The following is a 14,731-nucleotide window of genomic DNA, read 5'->3' as shown; positions in this document are numbered from 1 at the left end:
TTTGACATTGTATACTGTGACTTTTTTTTTGCAAACTATACTTTGGCACTTTGTTGCATTTTGATGACATACTCTATCATGAATTTTGTTTGTAATTACATACATACTATACTATGACAGGTTTTTATTTATTGATTGATCGATTGATCGATTTGCATATTTAGTACATACTATGCCAAATTACAAATGTTGACCGTATAACTGCACAGAAGTATGTGTGCATCTACTCATGGATGAGAGGCTGAGAATAACAGCCGTTAACATTCATGCTGGGCTCCTTGCCTTAGCTGTAATGTTAGCTTGCTAAGTGCTAGGTGAGCCTGTATGAGACCATCATTTCTGGAAAGAGACATTGCTGTTGAGTTTTCAATTTTTTTTTTTTTTTTGGAGGGGGGGTACTTAGAGCACCACAAGCTGAGTGCCATCTAGTTTCATTATAATGGAGAGAAGGCAGACATCTGTCAGGCCAATATCTTCAGCAGCCTGCAACTCACACCAAAACAATCTAGACTGAAAAATAGCACTAAACGTAAAAGGGAAAATACATATTTTGGATTTGGTGATATAGTGTCCCTTTAAAAAGAGTGGGCATGAGAGAGGAGTGTTTACAGGATCATTTTGCATGATGTGGTGGTATTTTTTTAAAGCTTCACCCACATCAGTAGCCGTATGAGAATGAGAGTGTGCTTTCTACTTTGCTGCTGAATAAAAAAATAGTTTTGTTTTTTTTTAGTTTGAAAGAGCAACCAATAGTTCTTCTGATGAGAAAGTTTAAAATTCAATTTCTTCTTCATAACCTCCCGTTAACAAGCTTGCGTTGAGTAAACAGCCTTTTTGTCCCTGCCCACTGAGGTGTAACGCAGCCAATGAGATTATTTCTGCCTCCAGAGCAGCCTCAGAAAAATGTTTAGATAATTACAACTCCAATCTGCCAACTGTAAAGGTTTGATTTTACAGAGGTGGGGGTCACACACCATATCTGACAGTATGTCACAGCCAATAGCACATTTTTAAGTGACAGTTTCCCCCATGATATATGGCACCAGTGTTGGCCAGGGCAGTACTTCAATTTGACATCTGAATTAATATGGTTGACTTTAATGCTGGTCAGTGCAATTTCAGACCTTCTTTAAATTCATGGCAATCCATGGGCGCGAGCTACAATTCTCACAGCAAACAACGGCGCCTGCAATTGCACTCCTCCACAAACACAGGAGGGGAAAAAAAGGACAAGAAAAAAGCGGAATAAGTTTGGATTTTCAATTTACACTGATCCTCAAGCCCATCAGCATTTAAATGAAAATATGAATCTGCAGTCAAAAAGAATCTATGGATGGGAGAACAGCTGAAGCATGAGAGGTAAGATAGCTACGATAGCCTGGGACAAACACTGCAACTCAAGCGGAGGGAGGGAGTAAGAAACGGCCAAGAACAGGGTTTTCCATAAAATAATCAGCAGCTTTCAAACTGTCTTTCCGCTTCTCATACGGGGCACGTTTTTTTCAACAATGTATTTCATTACCCGTCTCTTCCACTTTTAATGCAAACATGATCCCCAGACAGAGGGCTTATTTTGTTGGTTAAAAATTTAGTTTGCACTCTCTGTTGTCCCTTGCTGTCAGGGAGTGCTATCAGAAAGATTGTCATGTCTAGATTTGAAACAGAAAGAAGTCTCTCAGTTTTGATCCTCAGAAAGTTTCCCACTGACATGCAGAGGATGTGGGTTTGACAGACAAAGAGGAAATGCAGCAAGCCCCAGTCTGAATTTTTATCTACCTCAGAGAAAGCTGTAACTGTGGTCTGGTTTGGAGTGGCGTCCCCAAAGGGGGTCCCTTGAACTCACACCTCAAGATATCTCAATAAAAATGAGTTCTATGGGTACCGACAAGTCTTGAGCAGGCTTGTTCCCAGTAAATTTTATGTTGTTCATGATATATTCCTTCAAATCAAAGGTGAAATGTGTCATATTCAGGGGGATTTGGTGGCGTCTAGCGGTAATAAAACCAAATATGCCGGATGAGGAGAGGGAGGAGAGCCTGCATCAGGGCGAAGCTGACCTGACTTAGACCAAGAGCTGTTACGCTACCAAGCCTTCCTCTGTCTAATGTCCGGTTGCAGGAGAATAAAATGGATGAGATGTAATTGAGACTCACTCAGCAACGGGAAATCAGAGACTTCTCTGCGCAAATCTTCACAGAGACATGGTTATCCCCTTACAACCCAGATCAAGCTGTTGGACTGCATGGGTGGGCCTTGTTCAGAGCTGACAGGACACAAGACTCTGATGCAAATTCAGAAAAATGCACTGCAGGAGTAGCATGATGCCATCAGCAGCAATATGTCCAAGCAACTGGATGGAATTTCCATGTAATTTTAATCAACTCCTCCTTCAACTCCAAAGATGTAGCAGGATCAAGGACAAATTTTAACCAACAAATCTACTTTGCAAATTGTAGATTGCAACCATCTAAAACTTCTACCATCAAGAATTACTTTGTTTATCAGGAGCAAAATTATCCAAAGAGGTCTCTTCCTCTCCAAAACAAACAAAGCAGGAGACTGAAACAGCTATAAACACAGAACAAACTGGTTTTAAGGTACAAATCAGGGGATCTCAGATGCGGTTTGGCATCTCAGGGATGGGCTGCTCGACATTCAAGAGGATTTTACTGTGAGTAATATTAGGTCAAAGTCTCTCCTTTTCCAAAACAAACACACCCGGTGATGTAAACTGATCAAAACCCCCCAAAGGCAGTTTGAGCTTAAAAATCAGTGTATTTCTGATACAGTTTGGCATGTCGCTGCGGGTGACTTTCCCAACACATGCTAATGTGAAGTCACTTTTTTTTCTTTGATAACTTAAGATCCAGATGTTCATAAGGTTTCCATAGGAGGCAAAATCATCCACAAAAGTCACTTCCTCTCCAAAACAAACGGATCCGGTCATTTAAACCACTAGAAACATTGAATAAAACAGTTTCATGCGACAAACAGTAGAACTCCAGAGCTGCTCATTGCAGTTGAGTTTCTTTCTCTCATGATCAACGCAAAAACATGAAAACAGAAATGGCCATATCTAGAGCCACTGTTTAGTTTGAGCAGTCTGGGCTACTGTAGAAACATGGCGCTGCAACATGGTGATCTCCATACACTAGGACCCGCTCTCTATGTAGATATAAATGGCTCATTCTAAAGTAACAAAAACACGATTTTTATTTTCAGGCGATTACACACTCAAGAAAACATACCTACATACATATTATATTCTTTTTCTGTCAATATATCCCTCTAAAACTTACACACCAGTCCTTCAAAGCTATACATTTTTCTTTTAAGGAAAAGGACAACCAGCCTATTTGAAGAACAATGAATCACCTAACAAGTATAGATACATAACACATAAACAGAGCTTAAAATGTGAACTGTACCAGTAGTAGTCTACTCACATCAGATAATATTAACTAAAATAAGGAACCAAAGAATATCAATGTATGATTCACTAACTCTCATATTGACATGTTTTTCAGCTGAAAATGTCTGTAGAGAGCTTCCAAAAGGTGAAAAGAACTTGACAGAAAACATCATATCAAGCAGTCGACTGCCTTATATTCAAGTACATCATTTCTTGAGTCACTTGAACAGGATTTCAAGTGCCTGTCACGCTCCTCTTTCACCATTTCTCTTCCTCAATCACTTCTACCTACTGCACTTCAGAACGGCTGGCAAACCTCTTCTTTTCAGTGCAACACACACTGACCCAACACTGAGTGGTGCCAACTGACAAAACTATTACTTCTGCCCGACAGAAGTAATAGTTATGGCATGGCAAGTTTATTTCTAAAGAGCCTTTTATATACAGAGGCAAGTCAAAGGTGCTAACTATGATGACATTTATATGAAAACAGCGATAGTGCGCTCCATAATAAATGTAGTATTACTTACACATTTGTACAGGGACAAGAATGTAACATAAAGTGATGCCACACACCACAGCATTTATAGCCTGAGCTACTATGCAGTGTCTGTCCCTATGGAGTTTAAAATACATAAAATACAGCAGCAAACACACAAGAGACAGTAAAAAACACAAACTCAACAATAAATACTCAAGAGATGGTAAAAAAACAAAAAGCAAAGTCAACAATAGATACACAAGAGACAGTAAAAAAACACAAGCTCAACAGCGTGTACACACGAGATAGTAAAAAAAACAAAACAAACAACAATAAATACATACATTGAGGATACAAATTGCAGACGTCAGCCAGAAAAATACAGACAAAAAATTACAAGACACCAACTACATAACTATAGAATACACCATAAAACTAGAGGCATCATTAGGTTATTCATGCATTACTACATGACTGATCGCTCTTCAAAAACTTTTGTGGTTTGAGTTTAAAAATGATCCCAGTCAGGATCCAGTTTGAGTTTTATTTTAAGGTTAATATTAGTATTATTTTTTTTTTAAATTTAGACTTGTGTTTTAATATTCGGAAGAGATGATTAATTACAACATTGTTTACAGTTGAAAAGCTCAGTTTTGAACTACTGTAAGTTTGATAAGTTTTATCAAAGAGATATAATTTGGAAAGTTTATGAATAGGAATATCATGATTTAATGTGTAAAATGCCTTATTAATAACATTTAAATGGGCCATAAGTAACCCCCTGTACAGTTGTCATGAAAATTTTGCGATTAGTTATATACTTTTCTTTGTTTGTTTTTCTTTTTCAATACCAGGGTGTAAATGTTTAGTTTTTGCTGTAAAGTTGGCCATTTTATGTTGGAGGTCTATAGAAACCTGACTCACTTTTGGAGCCAGCCTCAAGGCTTTTATTGCCTTTTAATTGAAAGGACAGGGCGAGCGTGAAGGGGGGAGAGAGAGAGGGAAAGGGCCGGGGCCGAACTTGAACCCACGGCTGCTGCAGCAAGGACACAGCCTCTGCACGTGGGGTGCCGCTCCATCCACTAAACCAGTTTTTGGCACTTCCACATTGGCTAAATTTTTCATCCCTGGAGATTGCCTCTTGGGCAGAACAGACTGTAAGTAGCCTGACAGACAAAACTCTGGAAAAATTAGTCCCCAAAACACTGACAGCACCAGCCACTGCTTGGTGAGCTCCTTGGTGCTGCTGCATTGTAATAGGCATGAGCGTATCAACATGTAGGTCAGCTCAGATCTTCTCTCAGTCACAGATTTTAGTGAGAAAATCCCACTGAAACTAGAAATGCGAGGGGGACATGCCCCCCCCCCCAAGAGAAAATTCACTACATATATACAATGTGCAAATGTAACATTTCTGTGGTATGCAGAAACGTATATATATATTATTCTTGCAACTGGGCGACCTGAGTTTAAAATTACTAGACACGTTTCCAAATGTGAAACCAAGCAAGCAGGGCCTTGCATCAAGTACAGGTGAGTCTGTGATCTATTTCAGTTGGAGTGCTGGGGAAGATGCTAACATACACATTTAAATAATTACATAGTAGTATGTCTTTGACTTTGGATAACCCACCAAACTCTTTGACAAAAGCTCTCTTTGTATCTACTGAGGACATAATCCCTATAAAGACAACATACTCTATGACTGCGAGCAACTCAGGGTGACAGCAGGAATCCCAGAGGCACATGTATCTTATAACTGAGCCTGAACTGACTCTTTAACAATTAAATCTAATTATACACCGGCTTTAATTACAGATTTTGCCAAAGTTGTCTGTTTTTTTTTTTAAGATTATTTTTCGGGCTTTTATTGCCTTTATTTGACAGGACAGTGTGTGTGAGCGGGAAGTGGGGGGGTTGACATGACATGCAGCAAAGGGCCGGGGCCGAAATCGAACCCACAGCTGCTGCTTATGGGGCGCCACTCTCTGAATCACCAGGCGCCCCAGAATTTCCCAAAATAGTCTTAAAGGAGAAGACCACCTAAATTAAGAATTCCAAGGGGCGCCTGGTGGCTCAGTGGCTGGTGTGGTGCCCCATGTGCGGGGGTTTTATCCTCAGCGCAGTGGCTGTGGGTTCGATTCCGGCCTCGGCCCTTTGCTGCATGTCGCCCCCTCTCTCTCCCCCTTTAACTCTTAAACTGTCCTGTCCATTAAAGGCAATAATAAGCCCCCAAAATAACATTTTTAAGAAATAAATAATAATAATTAAGAATTCCCATATGTTATTTCCGTAGCCTAGGAAAGTTCAATTGATATTTGTAAACATAGCAAGTGGGAAGTTGATAAATCCAGGTGGGAATTCCTGAATTCCATTCTAAATGTGTCCCATTGCATCTGCTGGGAAAAACATGGGCGCTCGCAGCAAACACATCTGAGCTTTACAAGCATCTACAGAGGACATACATGAATTACTGCAGCACTATTAAAGAGGAAAGGTCTGTAAAAATATGTCAACTTTCTCGCTCGTCCTTGCTTATTAAGTTAATGGAAAACAGCTAAAAAATGTGTAAATGGGAGCTGAGCGTTATAGTGTGAACCACCATATCTAATAGCATACAACTGTTGCATTCTGTTGTGTGAATAGAGACAGAGACAGAGTTACGCTTTTCTAATGTAGTGCTGTCAGCTCTGAGACTGAAATGTTCCCATACACTCCAAACATTCCCTTGCGTGCTTTAATTTTTAGCATTTTTCACCATTCAATGTCTATGGGGCAGCTCCAGATTTTATACTTCATCACATCACAACTTTGAGTTGAAGCACTCTAGCCTTTAGATTTGGGAGAGTTGTTCATGTTTACCTATATTTTTGGGCTTTCTTAGACCATAGGAGTAATGTATAAATTTTGAAAATGGATGCAGTTCCCCTTTAATAGACTGACAATTCAAAATCAGACAAAAATAATCACTGCAAACTATACTAGTCACAAAAATGTGTTGGTACACACGTGCCAGCTTGAATGTGGATGGAGATAATCATTGGCATTATGAGTCACAGTAAGCTCCTAACATGCACACAGTAGGTGCTGTTGCTGTGACTAGTTTGCGCCTGACTGCTGTCCTCTCCCCGCTTATCTCCCCGCATGCAGGACCCAACCCCACTTATTTGTGATAATCCACAGATTGTAGGCAGCTAACAGACATTTGTTTTACGACAGATGCCAGATTCAGATAAACATTTAATTAGCAACTCATCAGCTCTGTCAAAGCTAATTACCCTAGTCTCCAGCCCTCGCCAAAAACTGCTCTTCTCGCAGTTGGTCTGCACAGCAGCTGACTGTGCTGGCTGTGGCGGGACACGAGGAGCCAGGGGCTGCACGGAGCAGGGGCCCTCACAGTGTACCAGGATTGAGAGCGGCTAATCCAGCAATTCCGCCATCACCAACTCTTGTGGGTCAGAGTGTTGAGGAGAATGAGTTAGATAGAATTACAGGCTGAGACAACATTGTGCTATTTATCAGCATTTTACACGCCTGTTGTGAAAATGACTGCTAGCGAGGTGTCTCGGCAGCGCTTTTGGTTGTCACGACAGCACATTTCTCAGTGCTCAGAGGGAGTGTGATGTGAATTTTTTTTGTGTGTGTGTGGTGGTGGTGGTGGTGGTGGAGGAGGGGGCACGGTGGACACGCTGTTTGGCTGACAAGTGATCTCTGGGAAGTGTAGTGCAGTAACAGCACAGAAGTTAGCTGGAGAGATTGAGCTGAAAAGAGGAAAAAACTGACAGAAAGTGGTGATGGCAGTCTGTCTTCCACCAAATAATTAGACTCCCTTCTGTTCAACAATCACTGTGTAGGTTTAGTAGAAGACATGAGGAGTGATGTTGTGGATAGCACATTTTGCTAGAAAACAAAGGTGGGAATTCACAGCATCATCTCTATGATTATTAGTTATTGTCGAGCCCTGCAATCACATTATCGCATCTCACTGAAATTAGATCTCTGCATCCTTACATATTACACACACCAAGGCGTCTCTCTACAGCATTCACATTAGAAGCTTCTCTGCACTGACCTGTAACCTAGCAACCGCCTGACGTCTCACCCAAGCAGATGATTAAAGGTACCTTCTTTTCCATTCCGAGCATGAACCCTTTGATAGATTTCCCCCCCTTCGACTCTAGCATTCTCTCCTCGGTAGCATGCCAAGAACACTCATATTACCTACAAATATGAAATATGAATCGCCACTCTGTTTTTTGCCATTTGAGACCAGGGGTCCGTAGCTGCCGGAGTGTGCAAAGCCCCATCATTAACTGCTCTGAAAAGCTCTTATGCATCTGGCTTTTCATGTTGCTGCGGGACAGCAGTTGGTCTGCAGGGGCGGTTGGAGGACTCTTTGGTCAAAAAGAGGCTCGTATTCTGGGCCTGCACCACTCAATGAGCGCACATAACTGGCACACCTAGCTGACAGTGCTGAAGAGTTTGGAAGGGGATCTTTTTTAGTTTTTGGAAATCTACAATCATAAAAGCGTAATTGTAAGGAACAGATTCAACAGAAACGCAAGCTACAAATGTTAATATGTCCTACCAACTATCAACATTATTCATCAAGCATTTCAAGGCTCATATCTTTAGCTAACTGCATTATTTTGTGGGACTATATTGCAATTAAATTCATTTATGGCTTCGACATTCACTGCATGGGAGCAGAGATGCTACCACACTTTATCAGAGTTTAAAGGCACAGTTCACCCCAAAATCAAATATACATATTTTTCCTCTTACATGTCGTGCTATTTATCAATTGTTTTGGTGTGAGCTGCCAAATGCTGGAGATTTCAGACATTGATCTGCCAATAAAAAACACTTCTTGGCAGTCAGTTTTTGGCACTCAAAAATTAAAATAAAAAATAAAATAAAATAATTGAAGAACTCAACAGCAATGTCTCCTTTCAGAAATCATGACCCGGTTACTCAAGATAATCTACAGACCTTGTTGTTGAACTGGGTGATATGGCCTTAAAATATTATCGCAATATTTTATTTATTTATATCTATATCTATATCTATATATATAGATAGATAGATAGATATGGCATTATTACAAAACAACAAGGCTGCTCCTTTATTCCATGTCTAATACATGCTGTTGAGGATACTGACTTTTTTCCCAGGAAATGTAATTTTTTACTCTTTAAGCTTTTAGGTACATTTATACTGAAAGGGTTTTTTTTTACTGGGTTCTTGTTTAAAACTCAGCAGCAGAAGTACTTTTTTAACCCTTTGAAACCTGAATTGACATCAGTTTTCCTGTGCTGCGTTCAGATGTCTTTCACAAGCTGACCTTTTGAAATCTGAGAAAATTAATAAGGTTTCTTTATGAAAACAACGAGAGAAAAGGCAATGAGCAACATTTTCAACACACTGCAAGAAATTAATAACGTGACAGAAAAACTACCTACAAAATTACTTTTAAAAAAAGAGGGTGGTGGGATTACTAGAAAATTATGAAAAATGCCCACAAAAGTATATTTATAATTATATAATTTTATTTAAAGAAATATTATGAAAGTAGTTTTTTGTTTGTTCTTGACCTTTTCTGCATTTATTTCTAAGTTTCTTTATTTTCTGCTCATTTTTAGTTAATCTTCCATTAAATGTTTTAGTATTTTTTTCTGCAAATTTTTAGGCCATGTCCTTTGCTTATATTTCAAATGGTTAACCAGCTCAGAGTAAGCATTATGCAATTAGCTGATACTAGCTAGCTACACATTATTTAGACTGATTAAATTGACAGTAGTTGGCTGGAAATTAAAAGCTGCTTCAGTTTACTTTTGCGTAAAAATCTCAGGTTCAATGGCATGGTAAATTTGCCACTGTTATTACTGTAAACTGCATATGTGCCATGTGAGAATATGAAGCTGGAAAGGCATAGCAACAGTAACTATGCAAGTCAGGGCTTAACAAAGGGTCAGTTGGATGAGTTTGTAACACTTGAACACGTAAGACCATTTTTGCAGCACCTCTGCTGCACTACAGGCTGGAATATTTCTCCTGTGCAATGCTACACTAAAGATGGATGGGTAAAGTGTGCACGGGCAGAATCTCTTTTCATAATGCCACCTGAAGGTGTAATTTGGGAGCTCTACATAAATTGCCTCAACCTGCATCATTGCTTTCCTCCTCCTACTTCCTCTCATCTGCTCCTCCTCCTCCTCACACCTCCATGCATTGTTACGGCTCTCCAGTAACTAGAAAAAGGAGACACTGGGGAACCAGGGCGGAGACAGCAGGAGAATAAGGCAGAAAGAAATACCCGCTTACTGTAGTGTGTGCGTGTGCATGTATCGCACTTTTCTGCTTTGGAGAGGGTTGTTTTATCTTATATAGAGAGGACGGAAGAAGACAGGAGTGAGGTGGGGAGAGGAGGAGAGACAACGGGAGAGAGTTGGTCTAAAGACTTGGAAGAGAATAGGCAGGACTGGGAGACTGGAAACAGGAGATAGGGGAATGGCTGCATATTGGCACTAAAGTGGAAATAAAATGTGAAAATAAAACCAAATGCACAATCTGGAATGATGAGATAAAGAATATTTACACTGGAAGTTTTTTGGAAAGTAGAAATTAAAGTAAAATTCTTTCTATACATACAAAAATATACATTGTGTATGATCAATTATGACATGATTATGGTCTTAGAAAATTTGTACATAGTGTAGGTACATTTACAGATTCAGATTCAGCTAAAATGTGTGAAATCACCCAATAGTTCAATTTATTCTGTGATATTCCCCAACCAGCTGCAGCTTTATAACACCTCCTCATAAAGTGACTCACAGATGCATGATACTGCTCAAATTTCTCCACATACAGATAATTAGCATTTTAATAACTTAGATACAGTAGTTCAAACAAAGTCTACAAACTAGTCATGGATGATTTTAATGGTCCTCAAAACCTGAAGGCTCAGAAAGCTGCATTTAAAGGCAATTTTACACATTAAAAATCATTGAATAGCGAAAAAGGAATATCTGAAATGGCAACACAGAAAGAGACACTTTGGGTTTTGCTTTCGAGATGTGTCACGTCACTACTTCCTGCGGCTGGGTGGGGAGAGATTTCCTTGACATGACACCCAAAAATTATTATGGGCAAACAGAGAAAATCTACAAGGTCTGAATCAACAGTGAGATGTTATTTTACCAGAATATTGACTTTAAAGTGAGACTATGTAACTTTTGCAGCAGTGGTCACGGTGACCACAGGGAGTAACAGGATATGGCACATTGAGTGTCCAACCCAGTCACCATTGTAAGAGTTGACATTGTACTTTTCTGCAAACCATGAATAGGTAACATCTGCATGTTTTATATGTAGTGAATATATTGACACCATGGGCTATATAAATAATGTTCAAAACTACCGCGATGTCCCCTCATTGGTTTGTGGAATGCTTTTTTAAAGCATCAAATTCAGAATTTTGGTGACAAGAGGTTGGAACTCAAACAGTCACTCAGAGGCCCTGCCCTTAAGTGAGATGTAAGAAAACCTTCCCCATACAGTTGTGATGAATGCTGAAATTAGTTACACACCTAAATAATGCAATTAGATGCAATTATAATTCAGTTAGAAGATGAGCTATTTCGTCATGTAAACACCTCAGTCGGACCTGAACTGGCATAGTCATTCTGCACAATCTCTTAGTCGCTGTGCCAGCCTCCCTCTGTGTTTAGGGATAGGGACTGTTCTTTATTTATGAGGGGAGGTAGCTGCAACATTTAAAAAAAAAAGAGAAAAAAAGGCAATGCAGAGGGACTTGTGTTTTTAATTTTGGCTTAGCTGAGGCACACTCAACTTTAAATGGTAGTATTTAGTATTTATTTTAAAGAAAAAAGTCACACCCCAGCCACACCTCTCCTCTGATAAATAAAGTACAGTCCAACAAAACTGGCACATAAGCGAAGCGATGTCCTGCTGTGGACACAGCCGCGACAAAATATATTTTAACCACCTAAAAAACATCAATATCAGTGTAAGTGTACACTATATTTGAATATTTGCTCCATAAATTATACTAAACTGATGTTGATTTTTCAGGTGGTCCATGGAGTCTGACATACTTCCACCAATAAATGGATTCTCGCCCGGTGCTTGTATACTGGGACAAGGACAGTAGTCCAGTTAAATGTCCTAATCCAGCTATAACCGTTGTTTAACTACCTGTGCATATAAACATACTGAGTGCTCCTGCTCTCTGCTGCTTGGCAGTGCTCTTGCCTAGGTGCAACACCATGCATCCTTTCTCCTTGTTCTCCTGTGGAGAAATTCTGAACTACCTCATACATATGAAACACACACAGTCAACATTTTATTTTGGCGACTGGGCTGGAATTTCCCTTCACTTCCAAATATTTTCAGTGAGTTGGTTTAACAGACCTAACAGAGTGGGTGGAGTGGGGAGACTCCAGGGACCACCACAGCCTGCAACTGACAACTGCACTGAGTGACACTGAGCTGTGGCCTCCTCACTCTCTGATTATACATTCTCTCTGATTAACTAGATGTTGTGTTTGCATAAGTGTTCATGAAGGCTGTAATGTCACATTATGGAGAAAGGCTGGCTCGCTACATGCCTGTGTTGAGTTTGTTTCTGTCATTGAAACTAAATGATAAGGTACTGCTTTGCCAAATGTGTATAGAGGGGAAAAGTAAGCAAGATAAACACATGTGACTTTCACTAATTTTTCAAGTACAGTTGTGTTTCATGCTTCTACACTAATGTCATTCTACCAGTACAAGTAAACACAACAGCATGGCCACCAAAAAGGAGCCTACTAATGTCTTCAGCTGGCTCTAGGCCCTTTTATACTGTCTGTTCAAAGCGGGAATGATGTGATTCTTATTCTGTCTTAAAGCCAGCACTGTAGGTAGAAACACAGAGCTGAATCAACTGTGTAAAAAGTGTGAGCTGGCAGAATGGCAAAAGTGAGACATTTTGATGACGTTATGTGTATGATCTACATTGATTACCAAGAGATTAAAAGGGCAAGAAGCAGCAGTTAGCCGCTGAGTCAAAGAAGAACAGCTGACAATCGTTTGCAAACTGGGGAGACAATGAGGTTTGGGAGCACCTCATCCTTCAAGCAGAGTATGAGGTCAACCAGCACAAAATGGAAAAAGTAAATGATTGTCATTAGCACGTTATGCCATTGTTACTATTTAGAAAGCACTGCCTGATGCATGTGCAGTATGTCTCACTAGAGGCGGATGCTGTTGTGTTACATGTCGCGCCTTTCATGCCTCTTTTGCTGCCAGAATGCCTGCATGCTTTCTAAAATTCCAGACTGGGCGTCATTGTGCCTGTCCTTTGTAAAAAAGCACGGCCAGCATAATGAAGGGTCATTGTTACGGCAGTATTGCAAGATCTTGATGAAAAAAGAGTTTCCGTCTTTGAGACAACCCTTGACTTGCAGGCTATGTCAGTCCTTCAAAAGTTCTAAAAAGTGGTATGTGAGCACAAGCTGGAAAGAAGGCTGTCGACTCAATATAAATTTCATTACAGTTTGTTTACATCATGTTTTCCTTTTGTGATATGCTAAAACTGAGATACTGGTCATACCAGACCAATTAGGGCTGTAACAGCTTAACCCCTGAGTGTACTAAATTGAGCAAATATGTGCTTGACTTTTCATTCGCAAGAGGAAAACTGCATTTTCTGCCTCTAAAAGTTACACTGTCTCGCTCTGAAGTATTTGGCCCTAAGTGAAAGGAACTCTTGACCCTGTTGGCACCATAACCACAATAAAGCACTTGAACTTCTGCTAGATCTGCAGCAGCAAGGCCACTCCAGCTAAAGTCCACTTGGAGGGATTTTCTTTGGTCTTTAGGTTGAAGGTCCAAACGTAGGTGGGTCCCCTCTGGCGAGTCTTATAGACAGGACACTGGTATACATTCCGGCTCTCCTGTTTGTCCACAGGAATGGCCTTGATGAAAATAACTGGCACGGTCGGGGTGAGCTCTTTAAGGCGGGCATCCACAATCATGCCAGTCTGAAAGAGAAAGGAAGGAGGAAGGAGGGAGGGAAGGTGGGTGGATGTTGGGGGGGGTGACAAGCCAGTCAACCACAGACAGAAACACTTCACAGAGAAGTTAGAAATGAGTTTGAGGTGCAGTAAAACTCGTCCCCTACAATGTGCTTTCCATTGAGGCTGCATTTAATAATGCTCTTTTGTAGGAGAAAAAAATAGATGTTGGACTAATCTCGGTTGGCACAAACGATGTTAGACGTCCAGTTTGCAGAACACAATATTGTGGTACCCTTGAAAAAGTGGTGAAAGTCGGCAGAGTTTGAGTCGAAGTCAAGCTGCCCTGCCTTAGAATGCACACTCTATAAACACGCTGAAACAGAGTGGTCTGTCTCATTAATTAATCCTCCTACACTTAGCGCCTGACAAACAGAAGTTTCACCATGCATGCACAGTGACTTTCAGGAATGAATGTAAATCCTGATGACTTTGGAAAGCTCAGAGGACAAAGCCCTAATTGCATCTGCATTTGCTGTAAAACTTTGAAGAGACGTTAAATACCAATAACTTTATGTGTGTTTGGGTAAATACAAATGATGGGTATCCTGAGGGCTCATTGAGATTCACTGTAAATTACTTTAATGACAGTGTATTTACAGTGTTACTAGGGTAAAAGATACGTACTTTTATTGTATAATCTCAACATACTGAGATAACATCATAACGCTGGAGTATTCATCACTGTTAATTGGAGTCCATCACAAAAACACACAAGCTTCCCTTGTGTAATGTCTGCATTTCTATCATATCCAT

General features: G+C 40.2%; 1 protein-coding gene across 1 annotated transcript in view; it reads right to left on the bottom strand.

Moving 5' to 3' along the window:
• Nucleotides 1-8,905: 8,905 nt before the first annotated feature.
• Nucleotides 8,906-14,731, bottom strand: part of dnah9 (dynein, axonemal, heavy chain 9) — a 186,454-nt gene continuing 180,628 nt past the window's right edge. Inside the window, exon 78 of the mRNA XM_088069941.1 lies at nt 8,906-13,942. Within this exon, the coding sequence (XP_087926067.1) occupies nt 13,715-13,942 (228 nt within the window). The 3' untranslated portion in view covers nt 8,906-13,714. The remainder of the gene's footprint in view (nt 13,943-14,731) is intronic.

This window comes from Plectropomus leopardus, chromosome 19 (genome assembly GCF_026936395.1).
Source record: "Plectropomus leopardus strain MGB_pleo_1.0 chromosome 19, ASM2693639v1, whole genome shotgun sequence".
Classification (NCBI taxonomy): Eukaryota; Metazoa; Chordata; class Actinopteri; order Perciformes; family Serranidae; genus Plectropomus; species Plectropomus leopardus.
This window is presented reverse-complemented; position numbering and strand designations above follow the sequence as displayed.